The sequence below is a fragment of the Chrysemys picta genome, chromosome 1 (genome assembly GCF_011386835.1).
Source record: "Chrysemys picta bellii isolate R12L10 chromosome 1, ASM1138683v2, whole genome shotgun sequence".
Classification (NCBI taxonomy): Eukaryota; Metazoa; Chordata; order Testudines; family Emydidae; genus Chrysemys; species Chrysemys picta.
The window spans coordinates 209,482,336-209,509,277 of NC_088791.1; the positions used below are offsets into that span (position 1 = coordinate 209,482,336).

The 26,942-nt window shown below is 38.8% G+C and overlaps 1 protein-coding gene across 5 annotated transcripts in view; it reads right to left on the reverse strand.

Annotated features, from left to right (window-relative positions):
- The window catches only part of IL1RAPL1 (interleukin 1 receptor accessory protein like 1), a 1,133,236-nt gene that overhangs the window by 19,000 nt on the left and 1,087,294 nt on the right, over positions 1 to 26,942 (reverse strand). For 4 of the 5 annotated variants that reach the window (XM_065591086.1, XM_065591106.1, XM_065591101.1 and 1 more), the window contains 3 exons: positions 24,617 to 24,749; positions 22,290 to 22,435; positions 5,910 to 6,053 (listed from right to left, as the gene is read on the reverse strand). In XM_065591086.1, coding sequence (XP_065447158.1) covers positions 5,910 to 6,053; positions 22,290 to 22,435; positions 24,617 to 24,749 — 423 coding nt within the window. The remainder of the gene's footprint in view (positions 1 to 5,909; positions 6,054 to 22,289; positions 22,436 to 24,616; positions 24,750 to 26,942) is intronic. The other variant, XM_065591092.1, reaches the window with a different exon arrangement.

Below are 26,942 nucleotides of genomic sequence, written 5' to 3' on the forward strand. Positions count from 1 at the left end.
AGATTCTCAAAGGTGTCTTCCTTTTTTTCATAATGCATGGGCTTGTCTACACATGGCATTGTTCCTGATTACCTCCACATGTTTCAGAATAAGAAGTGCCTTGTTCCTGTTCAGCTTAACTCACAAACCACAGAAGTTATTAAGAACTATTGTTGACCTTCTTTTGTCTTGACAAAATCTGATGTGGATGATCCCAGGTGAGCCTTGCCAGTATTTTGCTGCAGAAATGGGGGTGAAGGAGAAGGTGCTGTAGGGAGGTGGTTTATATAAGTAGTCCCACTTCCAACAGTGATTCCAAGACAGAAACTGCCCTGCCAAACCTTCTAAGTTGAGCACTAATTTGGCTCCCAGTGCCAAAAGCAATGGAAGCTCTCCTTTCCTTGACTTTCTGTATCAATGCAAAGCCAGGGGCGTTTCTCCAAGTTGAAGCTTGAGTTAGAGAGATGATGAGGGCAACAGAGTTCTCATTTAGAGCTGTTAAATCCTCCTCTGCAAAGACCCAGTCTGAAAGATGCTGCCAGGAGGCACATCCAGTGAATACTGCACACCAGCGAGAAGACTGAGGCAAGAGTGGAGGGACTGTTATGAGGAGAGAGAGAGGGCACTCTGACCTCATCATCACCTAGTTCCCGTTCCAGCAAGGATCAAGGAAATGGAGTGAATGCATAACATCTGATAGCAGTTTAGTAAGAGGACTGCCAAGCTTCACTGGTACAGAGTGGCTCATCCTGTGGGATCTCATGGGTGTGCTACAATGTCACACCATCCCCAAATTAGCCAACATTATTACTTTAAAAAACTGAAATTGTTTCCACTGCATTCTGACAACATTCTTAGCCAACCCATAATGACAGAGCCATAACTAGGCAGTTTAGCATTTGGGGTGAGTAAGCATTTTCACGCCTCCTACCGTTTTTTTTAAATCATTTTTCTACCCCATTTTTCTGTCCCTATGGCTTTGTGCCCTAGACGGCTGCCCCACTCACCCCACCCATAATGGATGTTAGGGTTTTGTGAGGATAGCTAGGAGAATAGATGTTTGTGTGGCTTTTATAGTATTAATGTGTTTATTTGTTTATTCAGCCTTTTTCTATTATTTCTTATATTCAGTTCTCCTATCCACCCATTCCTTTAAATAAAGCCACTCAGGGTGGGCTGATCACCTTCTGCGTTTTCACTCTTCAGTTTGTGAGTTTATTGATTCCTTTAGACTGTAAGTACTGCTCCCTCTAACTTAAATTGTTACTCTGAGTTCAGTTGAAAAGTTCGTGGATAGTACTAAAGCCTACCCACTTTGCTCACTAACTGGGGTGTGTGACTAATGGGTCTGGGAGTAGTAAGGATACATGGACCACCTCCTCTACTTGCCTTGGGTGTGGGCCAAGGCACAGGGGGAAAACTCAGGCTTCCACTGGTTCTCTTGTCCCTTTCCTCCCGATGGCCCACAGTTTGGGGGTTGGAGGAGGCAGTCTCCCACAGCATCCAGACTCTGAGTCTGTCCTACCTGATCCTGCTGCCTGTGAATGACTGAGCTCATGACAGACCCACGTGGATCTGAGAGTAGGAAGGAGGGATCATTTCTGCCCATTGCTGGATGGTATCCAGTTTTGCTTTGCTTAAGCCCCACCCTTCCCTCTTATTTAGTGAACTGGATCTCTTACTATGCCAGGTACTAAGCCTATTGCCAAATTTTGTTTTGGGGTCTGGAAGAGATTTTTCCCATACAGCACAATGGCTATATGTTTTGGTTCTTTTTTTTTTTCCACTTTCCATCCAGCACGCCAGAGTGCCAGTTTTTGAATTTACATTACATTTATTGCAACTTTGGCATTTCCTTCCATTGTGGTTGGTGGGTTAAAAAAAGGGTCTGATGTAAGGTTTCTGTAACCCAATGTGCATCTCGGGCAGGGCCCCTGACCATGACATTACATGGTGAAAGGGTTTGCTTCCATGTCTAACACAGCATTTGGCTCCCCTCATCTCATCGCTCCTACATCCTGCATGCAGGAGGGGAATAGGTTGGGACTCTGGCTTCCACCCAGTGTCCCTGAGCAGGCGTGGGGGTGTTGAAGGGCATGGTCTCAGACCCAGTGTAGGTTTGTACAACCCAGGGCCACTGGAACAGTTCTGATGGGTAGTGTTTCCTCCTTGGTTAATAGTTTAATGAAGTCATGATATCCACATTTAACCATATTCTGGCAAGCATGTCTCACAGTTTCTGTGTCCACATCAGTATTTGGAGACTATTTCTCCAGATGGAGATACCATATGGCTTTATTGCAACAGGAATCTGGTATGTAAACATCTGCTTCAGTTGAGAAATGCCTTTCATTCGGTTTAATGAATCTAAGCCTAATAATTAAAGACTTTTGCACAGAGGATGGCACTGTTATCCAGAGGCAAGATTTTCTAGGTGAAATGCTGACATGCCTATTGACTTCAATGGGGCCAGGATTTCACTCCCTATCAGGAGAGGTGTTATATATATATATATATATATATGTACACACACACATATACATATACACATACATACGATACTTTAAATATATGTAATATATACATCTAACATATATTTATATATGTATATATAATTTATATGTAAAGCATCTTCCTTTTGTTTTGTTTCAAGACTTTTGTATATTCAAACAGAAGAAAGGAGAAAAGTTATGGAATCATCTAGTGTGAAGATTTTGCATTTTTTTCTGTTGATTCGAGTATACCAATTGGTTAAGTCATTACAACTATTTTACTAGTGGGGAAAAATAGGCAATGCTGGAGATCATTCAGTTTCTAAGGTGGCTCTTGAAAAATATAAATATTATACCTTTTGTGTAAATATTAACTGTTAAACTGGGGAAACTTTTGGGATGGGGGAAGCCTATACAGGAAAGATGGGCTCCACTTAAACCAAAGTGGAACCAGACTGCTGGCACTTAACATGAAAAAGGTTGCAGAGCAGTTTTTAAACTAGGAGATGGGGGAAAGCCGACTGCTGCAGAGGAGCATGTGAATTGGACAGAGACTTCTCTTAGGGTACGTCTATACTTACCTCCGGGTCCGGCAGTAAGCAATCGATCTTCTGGGTTCGATTTATCGCATCTTGTCTAGATGCGATAAATCGATCCCGGATCGATCCCAGAAGTGCTCGCCGTCGACGCTGGTACTCCTGCTCCACAAGAGGAGTACGCGGAGTTGGCGGGAGAGCCTGCCTGCCACGTCTGGACCCGCGGTAAGTTCGAACTAAGGTACTTCGACTTCAGCTACGTTATTCACGTAGCTGAAGTTGCGTATCTTAGATCGAAGTGGGGGGTTAGTGTGGACCAGGCCTTAGAGGAGAGTGTATTGATATAGATTCTTTAAGTTATAGTCAGGAGCGGAGGATGGAAGAGGATAATGTAAGGGCCAGATCAGATGAGAAACATTCACATAAAAAAATTGCACACATCAGAAAAGGGCAGACAAATAAACAGTGACAAGTTTTTAAAGTGCTTGAATACAAATGCTAGAAGTCTAAATAATAAGATAGGTGAACTAGAGTGCCTCGTGATAAAGGAGGATATTGATATAATAGGAATCACAGAAACCTGGTGGACTGAGGACAATCAATGGGACACAATCATTCCAGGGTACAAAATATATCGCAAGGACAGAACAGGTCATGCAGGGGGCAGAGTAGCACTATATGTGAAAGAAAATGTAGAATCAAATGAAGTAAAAATCTTAAGTGAATCCACATGTTCCATAGAATCTCTATGGATAGTAATTTCATGTTCTAATAAGAATATAACATTAGGGATCTATTATCGACCACCTGACCAGGATAGTGATAGTGATGATGAAATGCTAAGTGAAATTAGAGAGGCTATCAAAATTAAGAACTCAATAATAGTGAGGGATTTCAATTATCCCCATATTGACTGGGAACATGTCACCTCAGGACGAAATGCAGAGACAAAATTTCTTTCTGCTTTTGATGTACTCCACTTTATTCAATACATTATATTTTGTTTGGCATCTCAGAGTAATACTTCATTTAGCATATTAACACAGCTAAGCACATAACATTTTCTGCTGTTTTTATTATCTAAAGAGAACATGTTCTCTACCCGCTGTAATGGCAGAATCTATTTTACTGAGAACACTGACTTAAATAGACAATTATATTCATTTTTCCCTCTTCAAAAACCTAACTCAGTTTCTTGCTAAGAGTGCTTTGTGGTTACTATTTTTAAATGGGAGATTTGGATCTCAGAATGAAGTTACAAGACTAGTGTGTAATGTTTCTGACCATGTGAGTATTCAAATTCTAGAAAGCAAGAACTGCAAGCTGGAGAAGGATCTGTACAAAGAGAGAGGATAGTTTGCTTTGTTAGTTGGTTCCCAAGGAAAACAGGTTCTACCAAAAACCTGCGTGATGCTGAACAAGTCACAATCTCTTTACGTCTCAGTTTCCTCATTGTGAGAGTAGAAATACTAATCTATCATACTGGGGTGTTACATGAATTAACACAAAAATGTTGCAAAGCATTTTGTGATCTCTCAGTAGAAGGTGACACATTGATGCAAGATACTGATATATTGTGTGTGTGTGTGTGTGTGTGTGTGTGTGTGTGTGTGTGTGTGTGTGTGTGTAGCAGGTGAGATTACTTGATTCTAATTTTGTTGTTTGGGCACTAACTTTTTCACATCTTTGCATATTTTTATACTATAGGGAGAAGTGGGTCAACTCCTGGGGATCTTAAGTGTAATGTGCACCATCCTATGACATAGGCCCCTACAATTTTACTGCCTCTGTTCATCCTCACTGTGACAGATTTGGCTAACATCTCCCATTCCACACACATCACACTATAAAATATAACAAGATCTCATCTATCCACACCTTGTATCTTCAATAGTGGTTAACACCCTTTTTTCAATAGGGTTTTAGTAAATAAGGATATAGTGTACACATATGGTAGCAGCCTGAAACAGCAAGAACTCTGATTGAAGGTACAAAGCCTAATTAATCAAAGCCCAGTGTTCAATCTAGTTTGTTATTCAGCTGTGACACTGATTAGTGTGGTTAGAGACAAATACAACATTTTTCTTCAATGGTAAAAGTAGTAATAATAATAATAATATATGGAGATATACCTATCTCACAGAACTGGGAGGGACCTTGAAAGGTCATTGAGTCCAGCCCCCTGCCTTCACTAGCAGGACCAAATATTGTTTTTTGCCCTAGATCCCTAAGTGGCCCCCTCAAGGATTGAACTCACAATGCTGGGTTTAGCAGGCCAATGCTCAAACCACTGAGCTATCCCTCCCCCAATTAGTGTATAATTCAGATATAGGTCAGTGCAAATAATGCCAATTACTATTGTTTAAACTAGGTGTCTTTGAATCACCACATCTGCAGAACAACTAGTCTAATCAACATGAGCCACTCTCTAAACAGTTAAGTAATAAACTGGACTGCGTGTTTTGGAATTTACCCACCAATCTATGCTCTTGAGTTTATCAAAACGGATCAGCTTAAACAAGGAGCAAATTCAGATTCACTTCAACCTCTTAACATTTTGGGGGAATATAATTAGAGGAGACACTTGCTTATGGGGAAGTGAAGTTGGCTTTCAATATTGATTGAATGTTTGTAATTTACATTTGGTGTTGGGAGTAAAAATCTAAAAGATATAGGTGTCTCCCAGAGATCTGCAGAGCAGCAAATGCAACAATCAAACAATCATTGCTTCTAATCTGCTGTCTAGGGATGCATTTTCAATGCAGTGCCTAATGCAGTGAGAGAAACGCCACTGATGGTTGCCGCATTGTTAACACTTCTTGCTCCACAATGAAAATTAATCACTTGAAAAAAGAGCCAGGCAAATTTAGAAAGTAGGAAATATACTGAGAAGCTGCCTTACCTCCATCTAGTTCTTCAGCTCCAAAATGATTCCTGTAGAAGAGCATAATCTCAATCTTGTAACACTTGTAGATAGTCACTAAACAAACAAGCAGCAGCAGAATAGCACCAAGCCCACCAGCAAGCTCAACTGTATACATCAGCTCTGCAAAGAATTATAAAATGTAATAACCACATTCAGCACCGGAGAAAGGTTAACACTGGAGATATTTTGCAGTTTGAAGATAACAGTAGAATACAAATGCAGGATTTTTGCACTTAATTTTCCAGATTATTGATGGGACACTTTGAGAAATGTACAGATAATGCAGTTTTTCCTTTATATATATGTAAATACCCTCATACCACATTTTAAATAGGTTATGTGAAAAGTCAGTCAACTATTTTTACTCAGTGTTCTGTGCTGGGTTTAATATATATCTGTATATCACTGTTTTGTTTGCAATAGATATATGATGTCACACCATTCATATTTTAAGCACATATAACTGCTCTCCTTTTGTGGAGCTGAAGGCAGACATAACCCTCTTCCTCCCACCTCACACAAAAGATCAGAACACACAGCTATGTTTCATGATGGGTTTCTGTCAATTGCATTAGATTAAAGAGAACCATTTTACTTTTTCAAAATATAAATAAAAATGCTTGTGGGATATGAAGACAAATCATCCTGGGAACCCCAAAATCCCATTCCTCAGTTATGTGTTAATATCTTTGACACAGTTTCCTGTTAATCTGTAATTCATCTCCCCCCTTTCCCCCCCGGTTCCCTCTAAACAGGAAGGTCTTTTGTTTAGATGTTGCAAATCATCACAATTTGTCAGTTCAGACATTCAGATTCAGAGCATGACCGCTCTTCCTTTGTTACATTGGACCACTGGAGATTCACATGATAGATGGAGATCATTGTCATGCAGTTGAATCCCTCAGGATGGAGAATACAATCAAATGCAGCCATATCTGTCTGACAACAGCAATCTCCTTGGTGATGTCATTTATCAGATAATAACAATAACCTATAGTCATCATTGTCTGTTGTTCCTACTTCCAATAGTTGAATACTCAAGAAAGCAGAAGTCACTCTTTTGAGTCCATTTTTTGTTATTATTCTCACTACTTTTCAAATAAGAAATCAGAATGCAAAAAGAAAAAAAAAATAGTGCAAAGCTCCAAAGGGTTTGTTTGTTTGTTATATTAAAATTAGAGAGGAGCAGTGACTTGGTATATCCCAGGAAAACCCATTAATTTTAAATATTTCTAACCTCCAGTTTTGAAGAAGAACTGGGACAGGATTTAGAAATTGAATGGACACATTTTAGCTGATAACTGGAAGAGAATACAGAGTTCCTTAAGGAAAACTTTATATAATGCATTACTAAGGGGCACTGTGCCCTATAAACAACATCCTGTCTTCGTAACATTTGCCTCCATTTGGGCAGCATGTACTTGGGTTAAGTAATGTAAACTTTCCAGTTATCCAGGTAAATCTTTTTGGTTATGCATATGTAATAATACATTATTATACAATTTAATTAACAAAATAAAAGATTAGAGAAAAGTTCCATTTAATTTTACTATGTTTTACCAATAAATGGACACTTTTTATTATTCTGATACACACAACTGTTAAAAAGGTTTCATTGTTCCCCAGAGGACACTAAAAGTGTAAAACAATGAAATAAAAGTATTTACATTCCATATAATTAGTGTCTAAACTGTGGTAGAAACTCCTTTGTGTTAACATTTTTAAGACCAGTGCTTGTTATTTCATACTTTCAGTACTTTTCTGGTCTGTAGGGAGGAGGCTTACTTAAAAAAAAAAATAGTTTGCATAGGCTAGTAATACAATATATTTGAAAATAAATGGAGATGGAAATTACACTACACTGGCTTACAGCAGCCTGTTTATCATTTTGCACCACAAGTGATGCAGCTGTTCAGTGGTAACCAGAATATGGGGAATTAATATGCTATGTTGCTAGGTGCAAAATATACAACTTATATGCCTGCTGTTACGATGCATTAAAGGCAAGAAAAACTTTACTATTCAAAAACAAAATGTTCCCCAAATTAACAATAGAGCGATTAAATAGAAAACACGGTATGTAGTTGTCTTTCCACCATCAATGTGCAAACTAATATGCTATATAAAAAGTAGTACTTTGGTCAATACAGAGTCTGTTTTAAAGTACATTTTCCACTATTGGAATTATAAACATCTCTAGAGCAAGTATAGCATGTATAGTTATTTCCTTTTAATAAAATCAATCTGAATTCATATAGTATTGCCTCATAACCATTGACAGAGCAACACAGCAACATTCATAAGAGCATTCACTGATCCTAAGGGTATGTCTACACTGCACCTGGAAGCATACCTCCCAGTCCAGGTAAACAGACTGGCACTAGCTTGGTTGCTCAAGTAAGTGTTAAAAATTGCAGTGTGGCCGTTGTGGTAGTGGCACAGGCTAGCCATCTGAGTACCAGCCCGATTGACCCCCTGGGTCCGTACAAAGCTTTCCTGTGCCTTGGTTTCTCCATCTGTAAAATGGGGATAATGATACTGACTTCCTTAAAGCACTTTGAGATTGACTGATGAAAAGTGCTGTATAATAGCTGGATATTGTTATGTATTGACCATTAACACTAGACTGTAAGCAAAGGTAGCAAGACGTACTTGTCTTCACACTCCATTGCTTTATTCTATCTTTTGTATTAAACTTTGGGCATGGTTGCTACAGCAAGTGTTACACTGTCTTTGAAGTGTGATGTGCTTTTTCTGCTCAAGTTCAAGTTGCTTGGAGTGGCAGCATTTTAAAAAGGTTCAGTTTCAGCACAATTCCACATCAGAGGGAGAAACAAAAAGTGCAAACCTTTTAAAATCTGTTTAGCCTTTGTATGATGATGTTAAAATTACAAACCTTGCCCTGTTTAAGGGACTGAGACTGAATGGTGAAAATTGTAAAGGAAAATTACCAGGCAGAACCTTAGGGGAACTGGCATTCTGTTAAACGCAACAAATGAACAAGTGGCAAAGAGTTACATTCAAGAGCACAGCAATTATTTAGTTACAGGCAATTAACAATAGTCCTTCAGCAGAACAAGAACGGGTCTACTCTAAGGGAAAACACATTGATTACTGCTGCAGTAGTAGATTGGTTTCTGAATAAATTGCTTCCATTTAAAATGAGATTTGCTACAAGCATTTTGACCAATGGCTACATTTTTTCTGTTTATCAGGATGGTTTGGCCAAGCAATCCAGTGAAAGAAACTGCTAATTAAAATAAAGCACATGCCCTCTCTAAACATACAGAATGATATGGGTGGTAATAAATGCACTCATTTTACACTAATCCTACTGTAATTATCAGGTGCACTTCTGGGATGTATCTTTGATCTGCACCTGGCTTTAATTTTTGATAAACCTCCTCAGCAGTGGCACACAGGTTATTTATTTATTTACCGCATTTGTACAGAGAAGTAAATAAATAAAAAAAAAAGATATCCCCTGAGCTTCATACCTTAGACTAATTTGGCTTCCTTTGGAGACTAGTTGTTACTCTGTATACAATTGAGTTATGCTTTGGATATTCTGGATACCTATAAGTGGATGTGAAGGAGTGTACTTCCTGTTTAAGAGACAGGCTGGACCTACAGCTGGGAAAGCCTGGGGTAATCAAGGAGGCCTGGCCCTACCCTGAGCTAGGCCCAGGCTATATGAAACAGAAAGAGGAAACTAAATAAGGGAAAGGGAAGTAAAAGCCAGGCAGGCTGAAGTGGGTGGTGGTTTCTCTCAAGCTCCAGGAGACCAGCCTAATCAGATTGGGAGACCTGGTGTTGTGGACATTAATTTTGGGAGCTCTGAACCGGGATCCCGAGGAGAGGACCTAACAAACTGTTTATTGTAATTGCTTCTGTCCTGAAGCCTTATTAAAATGGGGTCATTTTGTTAATGTGTGTTGGCTTCTCCTTTCCTCAGGCAAAGTTATTACTGTGAAACATTGAGGTACACCTGCAGCACCACACCAGGCCAAAAGGGGACACAGAGGGACTGCCAACACCTTTACAGTGGATATGGGATTTTATAGCTGTGTAACTATACTACTATGTCAGGCCTCAATCTTGAAATGACTTACACAGATTTCTTAACTTTAAGGACTGTGAGTAATCTCATCAAAAGCAGTGGGACTACTCAGACTCTCTCAGATTAAGCATGTACATAATTCTCTGCAGCATTGGGGCATAAGGTACCTATTTCTGTCTTTTCTATATTCTTACATGATTCTGCTTATCTTGGACAATCAAGTCCCACAGCTTGTATAGGTCAACCTATGCCTCTGAAAGTGTGGGTTGAGAATTCTTACATAGCACTGCCCTGACCAAGACCAGGGATCTGGGAGCAAGTTTAGTACTATCGCTAAGGTTTTCCATAGAGGTGCCGTACTGCAGCTTTCTTGGGAATGAAAAGGCCAATAGCCTTACTGATTTATGAAACAAGGTTATAGAATGTCTTGGGTTATATATTTGGTCTCAAAATATATACTGATTAGATCTGAGATTGTGTATAATAGTGGCAGAAAACTTTTTTTTCCGGGGGAGCGGGGAAATCAGAGAGAAGATCAAATGTACACTTTTGGCTGTATATAAACTATATCTAAAGTAACTATGAATCACGCTAGGAATTCTTAGAATTGGTCCGACAAACAAAGAACATGCAGAGTTCTTAGATGACTACTAGAACATTTTTTTTTCTACAATCATTTCTTATTTAAGAAAATAGCTGATGATAATTCCCATTCTGTTGCTCTTTCAGAGTGAAACCTGGAAAAAGCTTTTGCTAGCATATAAACAGATTGTCTTGTATAATATCAGATATACAAGTTTAATACATTAACAAACATAGTGGTTCAGAGTTTTATTATAATGGAGTTTTGTTTCTATTGGGAACTTACATTTTTGCCTAATTGTTGAAGTCATTAGGAACAATTAACAGACATTCTAGTGTAAAAACCTGTTAGTAACATATCTCATATGATAAGCTCCCATTTGAAATCTTGGAAGTCTTACAGAATTTCGGTATATTACGGCAGAGGGAACTATTAGACCTGTAGTTTGTTTGCGAAGGTTACAAAAGGAGTTGCTCCTTCTTGTCTCACTGAAGTCTGACTAGTCAATCATCACCATCAGTCTGTGGAATATAGTCCATAATCAAGTCCTAATGACTGAAAATGTTCTTGAGATGAGCAATTTGGCTTACTTAAGCTCCTTAACTCATAAAACAGCATTATAGTGTCATGACAGTGATGCTACCATTAAAACTTTGTCAACAGATCTGCTATGAAAGCTGAGGAACTAAACTCATAGAATACTGGAATTTTTCTGGAAAATGGAATTTTAGTACCATTATAAATATGGCAACCGAAATTAAAATAATCAAAGTAAATAGAATGTTTTGAGGTCAGACACAAACCCATAGAAGACAGGTCCTGAGTTAAGCTTGCCTATGCTTCCTCAACATGCGTTATCATCCCTATATACTGCTAGACCTATAATGATCAGGGGTGATCTTCTATACCATATAAGGCAAACCACCCTAGTACAGTGACTTAGTTGAAACACTGATGGCTTGAAGAATTCCACTGAATATTGCTCTGAATAAGACCAAACAATATTTCTTACCTGTTGTGTGTGTGTGTGCATGTATGTGTGTGGTCTGACTGCACAATGAGAAAGTCTTTCTACTCTAGTAAGGGAAGTTACAGCCAATGCCCTATTTGGAGTTTTTGAGCATGCCTTCAGTAGTTTATTGTTGATGATTTCCATGGCTGAAAACAAAGCGGTTAAACACCCTAACCTAACTAATGAAAATTATTTTATATAAAAAAAAAACCACTAATGGATTACAGGCAACCGAGGAACTAAAGGAATACAAAAAAGCCCTTCCTGGGAAGAAACAATATAAGCCCTGCAGAGGCTTTAACTATTTTACTAGGGAACACTGTAGTCAGGAGAATCAGTAACCACTGATCTTGACCTACATAATGTATGTTCTCATACATGGATATTTGCACTAGTGTAGCCAGACAATAGAAAAGAATTAAAAGGTAAGACATCTGTTCTTCTGTAGTCAGTCTGTCGCCAGCACAGAAGATGTTTACTGACAAACAGTACCTCCAAATACAAATTGTAAGCACAGACCTGGGAAATAATTTTTTTAATTTATATTTTATTATTTTTTCCCTGCGAAATAAGTGAAGAACAGAAAAAAAGGGAAGGAAGGGAAAGAAAAGGAAGGAAAGCAACAGGGAGGGGAAAGGAGAATGACATCTGTTTCTATCTGCCAGGAACTAATCACAGGTTTTTAAAAAGTTAGATCAAATCTTTTCAAATTTGTCTGAGGTCACTTTTCTCTGAAACGTTACATGCTCTGTAGCTGCCAGATCAGCCAAGTCAATGAGCCAAGTTTCTATCCTCGATGGCAGTCTGCTGTTTCATCTAAGCAATAAGAGTCATTTGGTTATAAGCATTGCTCTAGAGAACCAAGCTTTCAGTGAGCTGGAGAGCTTCCAAGATGATGGGATATATCCCAAAACACAGTTCTGGGAAGTAATTTTTAAGGAGGTATCCATTATCATATTAATCTCTTGCCTACTTCTAGCCAAAAGGATTGTATCTTGGGACAGTCCCAAAACATATGAGCCAGCTTTGCTCTGGGAGACTCACAATTCCAGCAGCAGTCTATTTTGGCAGGGCCCATGCACTGTAACCTGTGTGGGGACCAGTGTGAATGAAATTATTTTCTGCTCCATCAACCTTAATAGTAGATCGATAGTAGAGTTTTTAATGTTTTGCAAGGCACTTCCCCATTGGCTAGAGTTCAAAGACATATACAAAGCTTTGTTCCAGGCAATCTAAATTAGGCAGGGTCTTTTGGTTCAGGAAGTCATAACAGGCTATATAGCTGGTTGGGTGAACCTATGAAACTTTGTTTACATCAACAACAATCCTGCAGCCTTTGGTGCTCCCAGTGCATCAAGACCAAATACGTCTTTCAAGGGATGCTTAAGCTGCAAGTAATGCTATGCAGTTGGATCAGATAGTTTGTATTCATAAAATCATAGGACTGGAAGGGACCTTAAGAGCTCATCTAGTCCAGTCCTCTGCACTCATGGCAGGACTAAGTATTATCTAGACCATTCCTGACAGGTGTTTGTCTAACCTGCTCTTAAAAATCTCTAATGATGGAGATTCCACAACCTCCCTAGGTAATTTATTCTAGTGCTTAACCACCTTGACAGTTAGGAAGTTGTTCCTAATGTCCATAAGCGCCGACTTCTGCTCGCAACAGTGAGTGCTTGACCCCCCTCTGTCCCTGGCCCCACCCTGACTCCACCTCTGCCCCACCCCCTCTTGCCCCTGTCCCGCCTCCATTCCAACCCCTTCCCCAAAGTCCCTGCCCCCGCGCACTAAAGGGAGGAGGCAGAGGTGGAGGAGGAGGTGAGGTGAGGTGGGGAGGGGAGCTTGGCTTCCGGTGGATGCAGAGCACCCACTAATTTTTCCCTATGCGTGCTCCAGCCCCGGAGCACCCTTGGAGTTGGTGCTTATGCTAATGTCCAACCTAAACCTCCCTTGCTACAGTTTAAGCCCATTGCTTCTTGTCCTAGTCTCAGAGATTAAGAAAAACAATTTTTCTCCCTCTTCCTTATAACAAACTTTTATGTACCTGAAAACTATTATTATGTCCCCCCTCATTCTTCTCTTTTCCAGACTAAACAAACTCATTTTTTTCAATCTTCCCTCATAGGTCATGTTTTCTAAACCTTTAATCATTTTTGTCACTCTTCTCTGGACTCTCTCCAATTTGTCCACATCCTACCTGAAATGTGGCACCCAGAATTGGACACAATACTCCACTTGAGGTCTAATCAGCGTAGAGTAGAGCAGAAGAATTACTTCTTGTGTCTTGCTTACAACACTCCTGCTAATACATCCCATAATGATGTTCGCTTTTTTTGCAACAGCGTTACACTGTTGACTCATATTTTGCTTGTGGTCCACTATGACCCGCAGATTCCTTTCCACAGTACTCCCTCCTAGGCAGTCATTTCCCATTTTGTATGTGTGCAACTGATTGTTCCTTCCTAAGTGGAGTACTTTGCATTTGTTCTTACTGAATTTCATCCTATTTACTTCAGACTGTTTCTCCAGTTTGCCCAGATCATTTTGAATTTTAATCCTATCCTCCAAAGCACTTGCAACCCCTACCACCATGGTATCATCAACAAAGATTATAAGTGTACTCTCCATGCCATTATCTAAATCAGTGGTTCCCAAACTTGAACCGCCGCTTGTGCAGGGAAAGCCCCTGGTGGGCCGGGCTGATTTGTTTACCTGCTGCGTCCGCAGGTTCGGCCGAATGCAGTTCCCAGTGGCCGTGGTTCATTGCTCCAGGCCAATGGGAGCTGCTGGAAGCAGTGCTTTCCCTGCACCAGTGGTGGAACAAGTTTGGGAACCACTGATCTAAATCATTGATGAAGATATTGAACGGAACCGGACCCAGAACTGATCCTTACGGGACCCCACTCGTCATGTCCTTCCAGCATGACTATAACTACTCCCTGGGAATGGTTTTCCAACCAGTTTTGCACCGTTCTTATAGTAGCTCTATTTGTCCTTGCCTCTGCTGACCAGTCCCTTTGCTTCCCTTATCAATTTTTTACAATTCTACTATTATGATTAATATTCATTACTGTCAACTTCCTCTTTCTTCCATTTGTTATATATTACTTTTATTTTTTTATAGCTGCCTTCACTTCCCCTCTAAACCAGGCCAGTTTTTTAACCACTATGGCCTTCTTCTTCAACTGTGGGATTGTGGGCATCTAGTAAAATGTTCTTAAACAAATCCCAATTATTATTTATATTTTTACGATTAAATTCTTCCTCCCAGCTGATCTGGCTCAGAATTGTTTTTAGCTTTGTGAAATTGGCCCTTTTTAAGATGCAAGTGTGTATAAAATATCAGTGGTCTGGACTTTATTGTATTTGTACATTATAAATGTGATCAAGTCATGATCCCTGCTACCTAAACTACCATTTATTTTTCATTCGGTGATCAGTTCCTCTTTATCTGTCACAACAAGATCTAGTACAGAATCCCCCATGTTGAATGCAACACTTTTTGAGTTAGGAGATTGCTGTTTATGATATTTAAAAATTCCAAGGATATGCATGAGGCCTCTGGCATATGTCATATGACAATATTGTTGTTGGAATGACAGAAACTGATCCTCTAAGACCAATTGACAGATCCAAATTATCCTTTTATCTATTCACCCTCTCCACATTAATGGCTTCTTGTCAATTGTCAACAATGGGGTTGGCCCAAAAGTAGAGCATCCAAGAGAGAGAAGGGATGGAATTTAATTGTTCTAGCCAAAGGGACCCATGTTTTATAGATAATTCTGTAGGTGACATTTTATGATGAAAATGGCAATATGCTGTATCCAGTATTCCTGCCAATGGGAAGGGATGTAACAACTCCCGTTCCACCAGCAGCCAGGGAGGGATCAGCTTCGTTGTGTTCTGGAGCCATAAGGCTGCCTGCCAGCTGGGGAAATAGAAGCCTCCAGATGTGATTGGGAATTGCAATTTACACAAAGCCAGTCTAGGCCTCCTCATCTCCTCCCCTGCCCCCGAAAAATATTTAAAAAAATTCACTAATTTTTCTAAAATAAAATGGAAGAATAGTAACTGGGAGATTCTCAGGATATACAGTATCCAGGGAAGCACATTCATTTTGTTAATTTTACCTGAAAGGCTATCGGTATGGGGTCTGCCCAAATATCTCACGATCTGGGCTAATATGGACTCTAGATTAATTTTGACCAGATTCTCCACTTCAGTGGGGATGAGGATCACTAAACATTTCAGTACGTTTGGGTTACCACCTAAAATTCCAAACAAACAAAAAAATGTTTTGAGGGCATGGAAGGGAGTTTGGGAACAGTCTATCGCAGCAGGACTGGCCTGAGATCTCAGTGACTGAAAACACTGTGTGCCAAAGCCATCATACTACTTCGGCTGTGTTTTGTGGTGATGTGCAATGACTCCCAGGTGGCTGCCTCACACAGCTACTCCACCAAAGCTTCTACATCACTCTGGCCAAAAGGCATCTAAACAAATGATTCCTGATTTTTGAGAAACCCTCACTTATGTGATTTTGAAATACTGTTTTTGGTCTACTTAGGGTGATCCTGGTCTGAAACCTTGTGATCCCAGTTTGCGGCCTTTGTGCAGGATGAAAATTGCCTCTGAGTTTTGAAGGGAAGATAAATTTTAAGGGCCTTTCTAATATCAAAGGGAATGAAGGATTTCCTCCTTGGGCAATGGATGAGACAGATGTCTGGAAGAGCTGTATTCTAATAAAGGTGAAAAGCATTAGTGAGAAAAGTGCTGTAGGGCAAGTCTGATGGAGCATCTGGTGCTGGTGAAAATATAAGAGGAATTTTAAAAAGGCAGGTAATTTACCCATTTGCTGAGTGAAGCTCGCAAGCACAAACCTTGAAGGAATTAAAATCTCTACCCAACAGTGTGAAGTGGTTTGAAGAGAATACAAAATAAGGACAAATACTCTTATTCTCTAGGAGGAAGAGAGAATTTTTATCTTCTACAGGACCTTTTCTATCTTCTCCATAGGGTGGTCCAAAAGGGCCTCCATTTCTCTTATGGTTTGATTTTCAGAGGGGCTGAGCCTCTACAGCTTCCAATGACTTTAATCCTGTCATTAGTGGCTAGCTCCCTATGGATGCAATACTCAGAGATACGTCCATGAGAGGTCTCATTCATTAGCCTGGAGGAAATGCAAGGATGTGCCCACATTAAGCTTCTGTTTTCCTTCTGACTTCCTCATGGAGCCCGTTTAATTTTGAGCAACTTCTGCAAGTACCTTACTTTTGCAAATAACCCATTGACACAACTAAGATTGACTGAGCTGAGTAGAATCAGAGTGGAGCAATGGCTCCTGGGAAAGGAGAAAATGACTAAAATATTTGAATTCATGTCTCTGACCTCCAGATTTTCTCCTCGGAGGTACATATTTTCTAGTTCTATGTAAATATCATCTGGTTCTGAGATGCCTGATCATATGGGTTGACCTTAATGAGCTCTTGTTTTGTTTTCACCACCAAAGGCAACCACTGAAATATCTGTGATGACATTACAATGACTTTCTTTGTGTTCTACAGTGAAGGAGCTCAGAGGAGCCAGCTTACATAAAGAATTAATGAAACTCCCTCCCACACTGCTGCACTCATAGTGACCAGCACTTAGGTGAATGTTCTTGGGAGTGAAGCTAGTTGAAAGGGCACGGCAGTGAACTGAAAATGATTCTGATGGATATAGATTTCAGCGAGCTAGTAGGATTTGGAGATAAAACTGATTGAGATTGAGATTGGTCGATGCTAAATTATCTCTCAGGTCCACTGGTCTCAATTTTTTTCTCTTATCAACATCAGTATAACGTCCAGAGTTTGAACAAACAACTGATCCTTTTTAACCGGGAATATCTTATTTGAAATATGCCTGCTTAAGAGTGATGCAACATTACTCTTCTGGCTAAGATAAGACTGCCTGTATTTTACCTGGGAGCTTTATGTAACGTTGATCTGTGTTATTTGACATTGAAGGCCAGATGATATGTGAATTGATTTTTCTGACCTATGTTGGAAAAGCATTACATACCTTATCCACCTAATTTACTGCCATCCAGGCTAAGGCTGATCTGGAGATATTAGGACAGCAGAATTGCATGACTGAGAGCTGGTAGACTTGATTCATGGCTGTCTCAGTGGAAGTCATGTGCAAGTGAGATATTCCCTTCAGGGCTGAAGAAATGAACTTCATGTACAATATGACTCCTGAATTTACTTTTGAAGTTCAGTACAAGAAAGCTGATCTTTCTGTTGTCATTCTGTTGATCTAGCCAGAGTCCTTTACCATCTGTATTTTCTCAGCAAGAGAACAATGTTCTGTGGATGGATGAATGAACTAGGAGTACGATGTGTAGAAAACATGAGATCCTTTCTCCAGCCTTTAGATATTAGCTGGCCCTTCTCAAGCTTCATCATTATGAAGGCGGGTGGTACTAATACTACAGAGGTCAGCAGAATATATTATACAGAGCAACAACTACTTTTTCTCTTCTTCAAATTTTCCCATTGGAAAAGTCAGTCAAAAATTGATCTTTTCCTTCTGAAAATTCGGATTTTGACAAAACTACATTTTCCAATGGGAAAATCTTTCATTTGAAATGTTTTGACCAGCACACTAGTTATGACAGGTAAGTAAACAAACAAAGCATACTGGTGTGACTGCTACTGTGGAGCAAGACGCAAGAATGCAGTGGGGACAGTGGGCCAAGAAGATATGCATACAAGCTGCAAAAAAGACATTGGCTATGATTTGCTATAATAAAGGGGAAAATAGCAGAGCCCTGTGTCTGCCCCACTGGTAGATGAACCACAGAAAATGTTATGTTCGTTTATATATTTTGCTTCTTAATCATATAAAATAAAAATGTATGACATGGTGAAACATTTGATCACTTTCTCTATGGTGTTTTGTCTGCTAAAATGCACAGCCAAAGTTTTTCCACAAGTTAATGTGCAATTAAAGGCTATCTTGTAATTCCAAGTTACCATGTAATTAAACATCACTGTGGAAGATTTGCTCTATGACAAAAGAGAGTCTCACTTTTCAGGAGATACCATTATTCAAAGATATTCTCTTTCTCTCGTCTTACATTATACCCCTCTACCTCGATATAACGCTGTCATCGGGAGCCAAAAAAAATCTTACCGCGTAATAGGTGAAACCGCGTTATATCGAACTTGCTTTGATCCACCAGAGTGCGCAGCCCTGTCCCGCCCCGCCTCCGGAGCACTGCTTTACCACATTATATCCGAATTTGTGTTATATCGGGTCGCGTTATATCAAGGTAGCGGTGTATTACTTATTATATTGGTAAACTGTGGGCCTGTTTCCTTGAATTTAAACCCCACAGAAATATAATACTGCAGTGCATGATTCACACATTATATATTATAAAACGGTCTACCATTAATTAACTTGTGCTTGGTTGTCTATCAAAATCCATTTCTGGAGGGTTCCAAAATCTAGTTGAGGATGTACCAGATTTACAAATGATAAATGATAGCCACCACTGATAACTTAACAAAATCAAGAAGCAGTATCCAAGAAGCATAATTCTTTTCTCTTGGTTAAAAGGAAAATAACTTGATCTGAACAATGGTGAAGTAAAGAGATTATGTCTAGCAGAAAGCAGAGGAAACCATGTCTCCTATGGTTCTCCTCCCATCCTTTCCTCTACTGATTCTCTTTGTTAACTTGGGCAAGACATTTAGGCCCAGATTTTTCAAGGTATTGAGAGACTGCTGCACTCAGCATTATAATGTCTAACTGATCCTTAATTCCAAAGTGCCTAAATTCCTTCTGAAAATGAGATTTAGGCCCCCAAATCACCTTAAGCATCATAATGCTGAGTGCAACTCTTAAATACCTTGAAAAATCTGGGCTTTAATCTCTCTGTAACTCAGTTTTCCCATGTTAAATGGGTACACTACCATCTTCACAAGGACTCTCATGCTTCACACTTGACTGATGTTTGTAGAGCACTTTGTGGTCCATAGATGATGCTGATATTATTATGAATAATAATACTTGACTCATATGTAGTATAGCACTTTATATTTTAAAAACACTGAACAAACACTTTCAAGTATCTTTGTGATGTAGGTAAGTAATATTATCACATTTTGCAAATAGGAAAACTGACACACAGAGGTTAAGTAACTTGATCAAGGGCACACAGTGAATGGCAGAGAGAGAGAGTTTTGAGATCCCATCCCTGAGCTCAGTTATTCTTACCGTGATCTATCTAATGGACTCTGGCTGTATTGCACCCTATTTGCAGAGTAATTTTACCATTTTCAAAGTCTCAGAGCACTTAGTGATCTTAACCTCATGAGATCAGCCTTCACTGAGTGAAAGTTGTTTAGAATTAAACATCCCTAATGATAATATATTACAGAAAACGTTTATAGTTAGTTACACCAGAGGGGTAGGTGTTTTAAATCAATGATTACTTTGAGTTGATACAACTGGAAAAGGTCTTTGTTTAACAACAAGGCTTTTCATTTTTACTTTCTTTTTGAACAGTGATATTGCATTGTATATAGAGTTTATGAAGTTTTAATCCATTGTTTATGTATCTAATAAGCATTCCAGATGCAGCATTTTTACTTGTTTAAAAAGCAAGTTGCAAAACAAAAAAAATGTCAGCAATTAAAACTTAAACTTGTAGTACAGCTCTAGATGTCTTTTAATGTTGGGAAGCAAATTTCCCTAATTTATTGCTAGTTACCGATTGCACCAAATAATCAGAAATTAATAAATACACATTCCTAGCAGAGACTAAATGTGGGTCTAAACAAGGAACCTAAAACAGAATGTTGCCATGGTGATTTGCAGAAAACTAAGCAAGCTGTGCAAAGCTAGGAGACCTGAGAGACTAGTTAGAATTTTTATCTGTCACGGTTAATTTCTCATTTTACTGAAACAGTTGTCAAAGTGCAATGTATGTAGAATGCTCATGATAGTACCTTTTGCATTTTACAGACCCACTGGGGTCACTTTTCAAATGAATATTTCAGATTCACAGTTATTTTTTTAAAAAGTATGCTATTTCTAACTTTTTGCTCATTGTGATGATGATTTAATTTTCTGAATATTTCTTCATATGCATGTCATCACGAGGCTACATGCTATGGTGTGTTTGCTATACTGACAGCTCCATGAAGGGAAACAGGAGGAACAGAGTGAATTTGCAAAGTTTAGGTCATGCATATTGCCAGATTAAAAGGCTGGCAGCGGCAAAGCTCCTACGCGGGTAGGTTCTATGTAGTGTCATAGTTTTACTGCTATTGCTGATACGGAAAAGTAACAGAAGGGGAGATGATAATAAAAAGATCTATTAAATATCAATCAACTATTGTTTTTAAACTCACCAAAACTTTGAAATTATTTATCCTAAAAGATCCACATATTAATTTTCCTATTAAATGATAACCTTATGGGATTTTATAGTGTTTACTGAATTGATCTCATGACATGGGTTCAAATACCTCTGAATAGACCCCTGCCTACCTGCTGGTCTATTAATAAACTTCAAAGACGGACTAGCTGGTTTAGACTAATTTCCCAACTCAATATTTGCAAGAATAAATGGCTAAGCACCAATTGTATAAATGCCAAGCCAAACAGATCATTTGATTATTTCTATATTCTTACCTCTTATGAGATAAGTGCTATACCTTAGTTCAGTAGAATAACCATAAAGCATTATTGTACTATTATTTTGGAGTGGGTGGGAAAGAAACTTAAGGTATTATTATTTATGATAGTTTCCCTTGTGGTCCCATTTTGGATTTATCCAAATTTACCAAAACTAAAGAAGTGAGTGCTGCCTTAATGTAAACAGACACCTGAGAAACACAGTAAGAAACTGGCCCTTTAATAAAGGAGTTAAAAATAAGCACAATAAAAAAATTGACATTGGTCCTGATCTTTCATTTCTTATTCAAGCCAATGGGATTTTGTTGGAGTATGGAGAGCATCAGGCATAGCACGGGTCAAAGTGGAATCCATTCTAGGAGATAAAGTGTGCAAGTGGACTGAGAGTCTTGTTTAGCAAGGTGCTTTCTGTCTCATCCTAATGATCTCAGTGGGAGACTACCGTGGCCATTAGTTAGGCTCAAAGCACCTGATATCAGTGGACAGTGAAAACAGGGAGACCTTTAGAAGTTAGTCTCTCAATACTCCCTCTCAGAGACCTTTGGATTAAATACATTAGAACTAAAATCTCTGCAAAATGGGGTGACTCAGAAAAGGCAGTAACTTTCCTAGTGGGATTTTTATGTACATTTTTCAACAGGAATCTATTAACTATAACTTTTGGGCTTATATTTTTTTTTTTACAGAAAATGATTGAAGTTATATTACCCATTTCCTGCCCTACTAAACTTTTATCAGTTTCCACACCCGTGAGCTGTTAAATGTATCTTGTATACAGTCATTATTAAAAAGTGTTATTTTATTATATTTCTTGTGGTGACAACCATAGTTAACAGTGTGCTTCCCTGGTTTATTTCATAGACCTTCACAGATGCAGGGAAGCAAACAATCAGCCTTTGCGTTTCAATATCTTAGGCTGATAAAGCTAAGGGAAGTCTCTGAAGAAAAGTTTACAAATGCAACATCATTACAATGTATAGTAGCTATGTTAAAAAGTCATATATTTACCTCTCTTATGCAGAAGAATGCTGGCATGTCTGCGTCCATTTCCATTTTCAACATAACATGAGTAATTTCCTAGGTCCCCTTCTTCCACCGAGTCGAGAATTAATGAGATGGAAACTTCCTGTTCTCCAAGATGTTCCTTAATAACTCTACAAAAATGAAATAATTCAGACATAAGAGTCTGTTTGTACCATGTCAGAGCATTAGATAATCATGATATAATGTTACTCACAATTCGCAGCACTCTGCATCAAACCATAGCCAAATTTGAAGCCAATCTTAATTAGATTATATTATGCTCTTTTCTTCCTCATGCCTAATGAGGAGGTTTGGCTTTGTAGATGTTAATGAGAGCTGCAGTTAATTGTCTTCCTTAAGCAGCATGATGCACACACTGATAATATAGTGAGGGCTGGGAAGGAGACCTTGATGAGAAGTTCACATGCTGCTTAAAAGTAGGATATGATCTCTTGAAATTATGGGATATGGCGTAGGTTTGGAGAGGTTCCAAATAGTTAATTCCAGCTCAAGGGTGCTACTATCGGTATGGTCCAAGCTTTGTTTTAGTCCAAAGGCAATTTTCTGAGATGCTTTGACATTTCTATAGGAAGCAGCATGGCCATTTTTATAGTAAGAAAAATCATTACTTCATCTTTATTTTATTAAGTAGTTATAAACCAGCAGTGAAAGCTGGAACAGTTAATGTTCCCTCGCCTAATACCATTTCAAGTGGATGTTAAAAGCAAGCACCTCCTGAGTAAAAACCTCTTTGGATACCACCTGTATTCCCTTTCTACCCACTGCCCCTCACTAGTCCCAGCATTGGTTTTAAAAAAACAACCAAGCAAACAGGAAATTGCTTCAAACTCTCATCACCCACACTATTCACACGCCTAAAGAAAATGGAAAACACTCTTCAGGGTCCTCCCTGAACAAACACAGAACCAAGCCAGTTGTGAAGAGGGTTATTACCTCTTGACAATTTTTAAAGCCCTAAGTCTCTGGATGACAGGCTGTAGGAGAGCTTTAAATAAGAAATACAGCATAGCACAATTCTATGTAACCTGGTGTATTGGACTTGAACTCTGTGGAATAAAATTAGAGTACACTCAAGTGAGATATTCCTGCCTCCACCTTTCCATCACTTGGGGGAGGTGGAACATGACTCGAATAACCTTGAATGTTTACATGGCATTATTGGTTTTGATACACAGTTTCCTCTGTTACTTTAGTTTGTCTGAAGATATTCAAGATGAATTTGAGAGTCAGACCAGATTAACAAGGCAATGGAGTAGCAAACCATTTAGTAAGAAATTAAATTTAAATATGCTAACTTTAGTCTGTCGTAAGTATTCATTGTGGATAACGTACATATAATCTAAACTGCATATGTAATTCATTAAGAAGTCTTTGCTGTCATTTTATACTAGTAACTATCTATATTTTAAACACACACACACACACACACACAATTATGCATTCACACACAGAGTACTGGTTTATATACTGTGTGGAAAAAGGTTCTTTTCAGACCCATGTAGATACTTTAGAATCATACATCAGCTGTTGTACATGATTTTTTAGGGTATGTCAACCAGAGCATTCCTAATGAATAGATAATGTCAGATTGAGGCTGCACTTTTAGAAGCAACACAAGAATATAATATTCCTCCCCAGCCGCACAGTACATAAGTATTCAGCAGGTAGAAGTAGACCATATGAAAGAAAACCACGGGCACTGGAAGACAAGCAACGTTCTTGAGGTCTAGTTCTTCTATAATAATCGAATGTAATTCCTTTCACATATAACAGGAACAATAATATTTAGAAACAAAGGCCAACTTTTGACACTGACAACATTTTATGCTCCATGGCTTTAAAAATGTATTTATTTGTGAGCCCTGTTTCTTGACATATTTATTTCCCTTGACATCTTCTCAGTAACCTTTCAGTGTTCAATACTGCAATGTTTTCTGTTACTTGATGAAGCCAATGTATGGATTATAATCTGTTACATCACTGCATTCCTGTGTCATTTATTCTGATTTTATGGTGCTAAAACTGAGATGAGAATCCTGCCAGCGCCTCCACTTTCTCTGTTCCCCCTTTCCAAATGTAATCTACTCCACAGATTCACGCTGGTATAATACCACTGAAGTCAACGGAGTTACACTGACATGAAACAGGTGTAACAGAAGAGATCAGGCCCATAGCCTTTTCATACTCATGTTAGTAATAAAATCTATTCCTTCCTTTTACACAGTACTATTCACTATAAACACAAATACAGTATTAATTTTGATTGAGAGAACAAAAATGTTGCTTTTTACCTAATATCGCTTTCCCAGACCCGATTTTCATCCAAATCTTCAATAAACTTCTCTCCTTTCATCCAGTAAATTAAAGGACTCACGTCTCCACTGTATCCAAAGAAAGCTCGGCAGGTTAGGTTAGCAGAATTGCCTGTTACAGAGAATTAAAGAGAATATGTTATTTCAAAATTTGAAAAAAATATTTAATTTTTGGATCAGCTGCTAGAAACCTTTGAACTTTAAATCAATGATTTTTGCAGCTTGATATAACATATAGTCAGTTGTAGCTTAATTTCCAACCAATGTTTAACACATTCTCTGGAAATAAAAAGAAGAAGCAAATTATATAGAAATAGGGCCCAATCTTGCATTCGTTCACCGAGAGTTTGGGTTTACAAAGAATGCAGGATCAAGTCCGTAACAACTTGCTAGTGTGCTGATTTGCCTAACACAAAAATAGACTAAACATCTGGGCTACTTCCATGTTTTTCTATTCAAAATAGGTACAGGTTATGAAAAAAATATATTTTTTCAATCAAATCCATATTTGCTTAAGTTTATAGCAGTTACTATAACAGATCCCCATGGCCTCATTGCTATTTCTACTGCCAAGATACAGCCATTAAAAAGCAGAGGTGTTTCTTCCCTGTTACGTTAGCCCTGCAGAGAACCGTCAGTAGGCAATCATTATGTGGAAGCCAAAGGTATGACTCACATTCCCGACCCAAGTCACTTCACTGAGTTGTGAATGTCAAGTGTAATGAATAATATATGTGTATACTTATTCCATATTTTGTGAGCCATATTTTAAAATATGAACAGAAATCCACACAAGAAAAATGACATGTGCAATGTTACTAATTTAATGTTACTGCAGGAACCTTAATGTGTACAGTTTCTGACTTGGTTTGATTTGATTGTGCAACCTTAACATTGCATTAATTCAGTTTGTTTTAATTTTGCACACAGAAAAAGTGATACTTGACATATACTGTTCATGTGAACGTGACTAATTGATAACGCTGGCTAGAGTTAGACATACTGCACAAAGGTACACTGTTCATTGTCCCCATTCACCTTGGTCTTAGCCTGTATCAACTCTTCTGAACGATTGTGGGCTCTTTTCTCTGGTAGTGACTATTTATCTAGAATTATGTGGTGGTTTCAGGAGTAAGGGCCTGTTCTTTCTTGCATGAGGAGAGTATTATCGCTGATTCTCTGGGACTGTCCCTAAATCAAGATCACCAAACTTATCTTCAATCTACGTTTTCAATTTTTAGTCTTCAGTCTCTAAAGACCAGCAGACTAACCACAATGTCTGTAACAGTTACAAATAGAGATGAAATCAATGGGCCTACTTGCAGAGTAAGGTATTACTCAACGTGAGTTGGTGCAGAGGATCTGGTTTCTAGAGAACACATGAAATGAATCAACATTTGCACAACTTATTTCCATTTGGAAACAACTGCAGGATACTGTTGCAATGCTTTTTGGGGGCATCCAGGATTATGTATCACCTTGTTACCCCACTGCCTCAGTGAGAGAGATTTGCTGGTATTAAACTGGGTATCAGCTCCCTGTCACTCCAGTCTGTTAGCCACCCAGACAATCTTCTCAGAAGCTTTTCTAACCTGTACTTTAGCTTGCAGGTTAACTTTAGATGCACCCAAATCCCCAGGTCACCTTGAAGTGCAATCCCCTGTAATATCATAGAATTTCATCGAATATCAGGGTTGGAAGGGACCTCAGGAAGTCATCTAGTCCAACCCCCTGCTTAAAGCAGGACCAATCCCCTGATAGATTTTTGTCTCAGATCCCTAAATGGCCTCCTCAAGGATTGAACTCACAACCCTGGGTTTAGCAGGCCAATGCTCAAACCACTGAGCTATCCCTCCAGCCCCTGCCACTAGACACTCACAGAAATTGCCAAGTTTGCTGTCTCCAAAGAGACAGTGTCTCCGTCAGCCTGCTTTGCTTAATATTACACCACTGATATGAATGTATAGTAAAAAGGGAATAAGTTTGTTAACTAAGAAGGGAGAGTCTCAGATTCAAGTGAGTATTGTGTAAGAATAATGGAAACAGCAGTGGTTACAAATAAAATAATAGACTAATCATTTTAACAGGCTAAAACCTGTCTAAGATAAGTTTATGACCTAACGCAACCTCTCAGCATGACCAGCCCCATGGGTCAGGATCCAACCTTTATGATTGCAAAAAGCATGGTCCTTTTTGCTTCCTCACTGGTGGATAACAAAGGGGTTCTCTTCCCTTCTTATGGTCTAGCAACCTTTGAAATGATTCCTTTTGAAGTGCACTAGATAAGAGCCTCCTTCCCCATCGC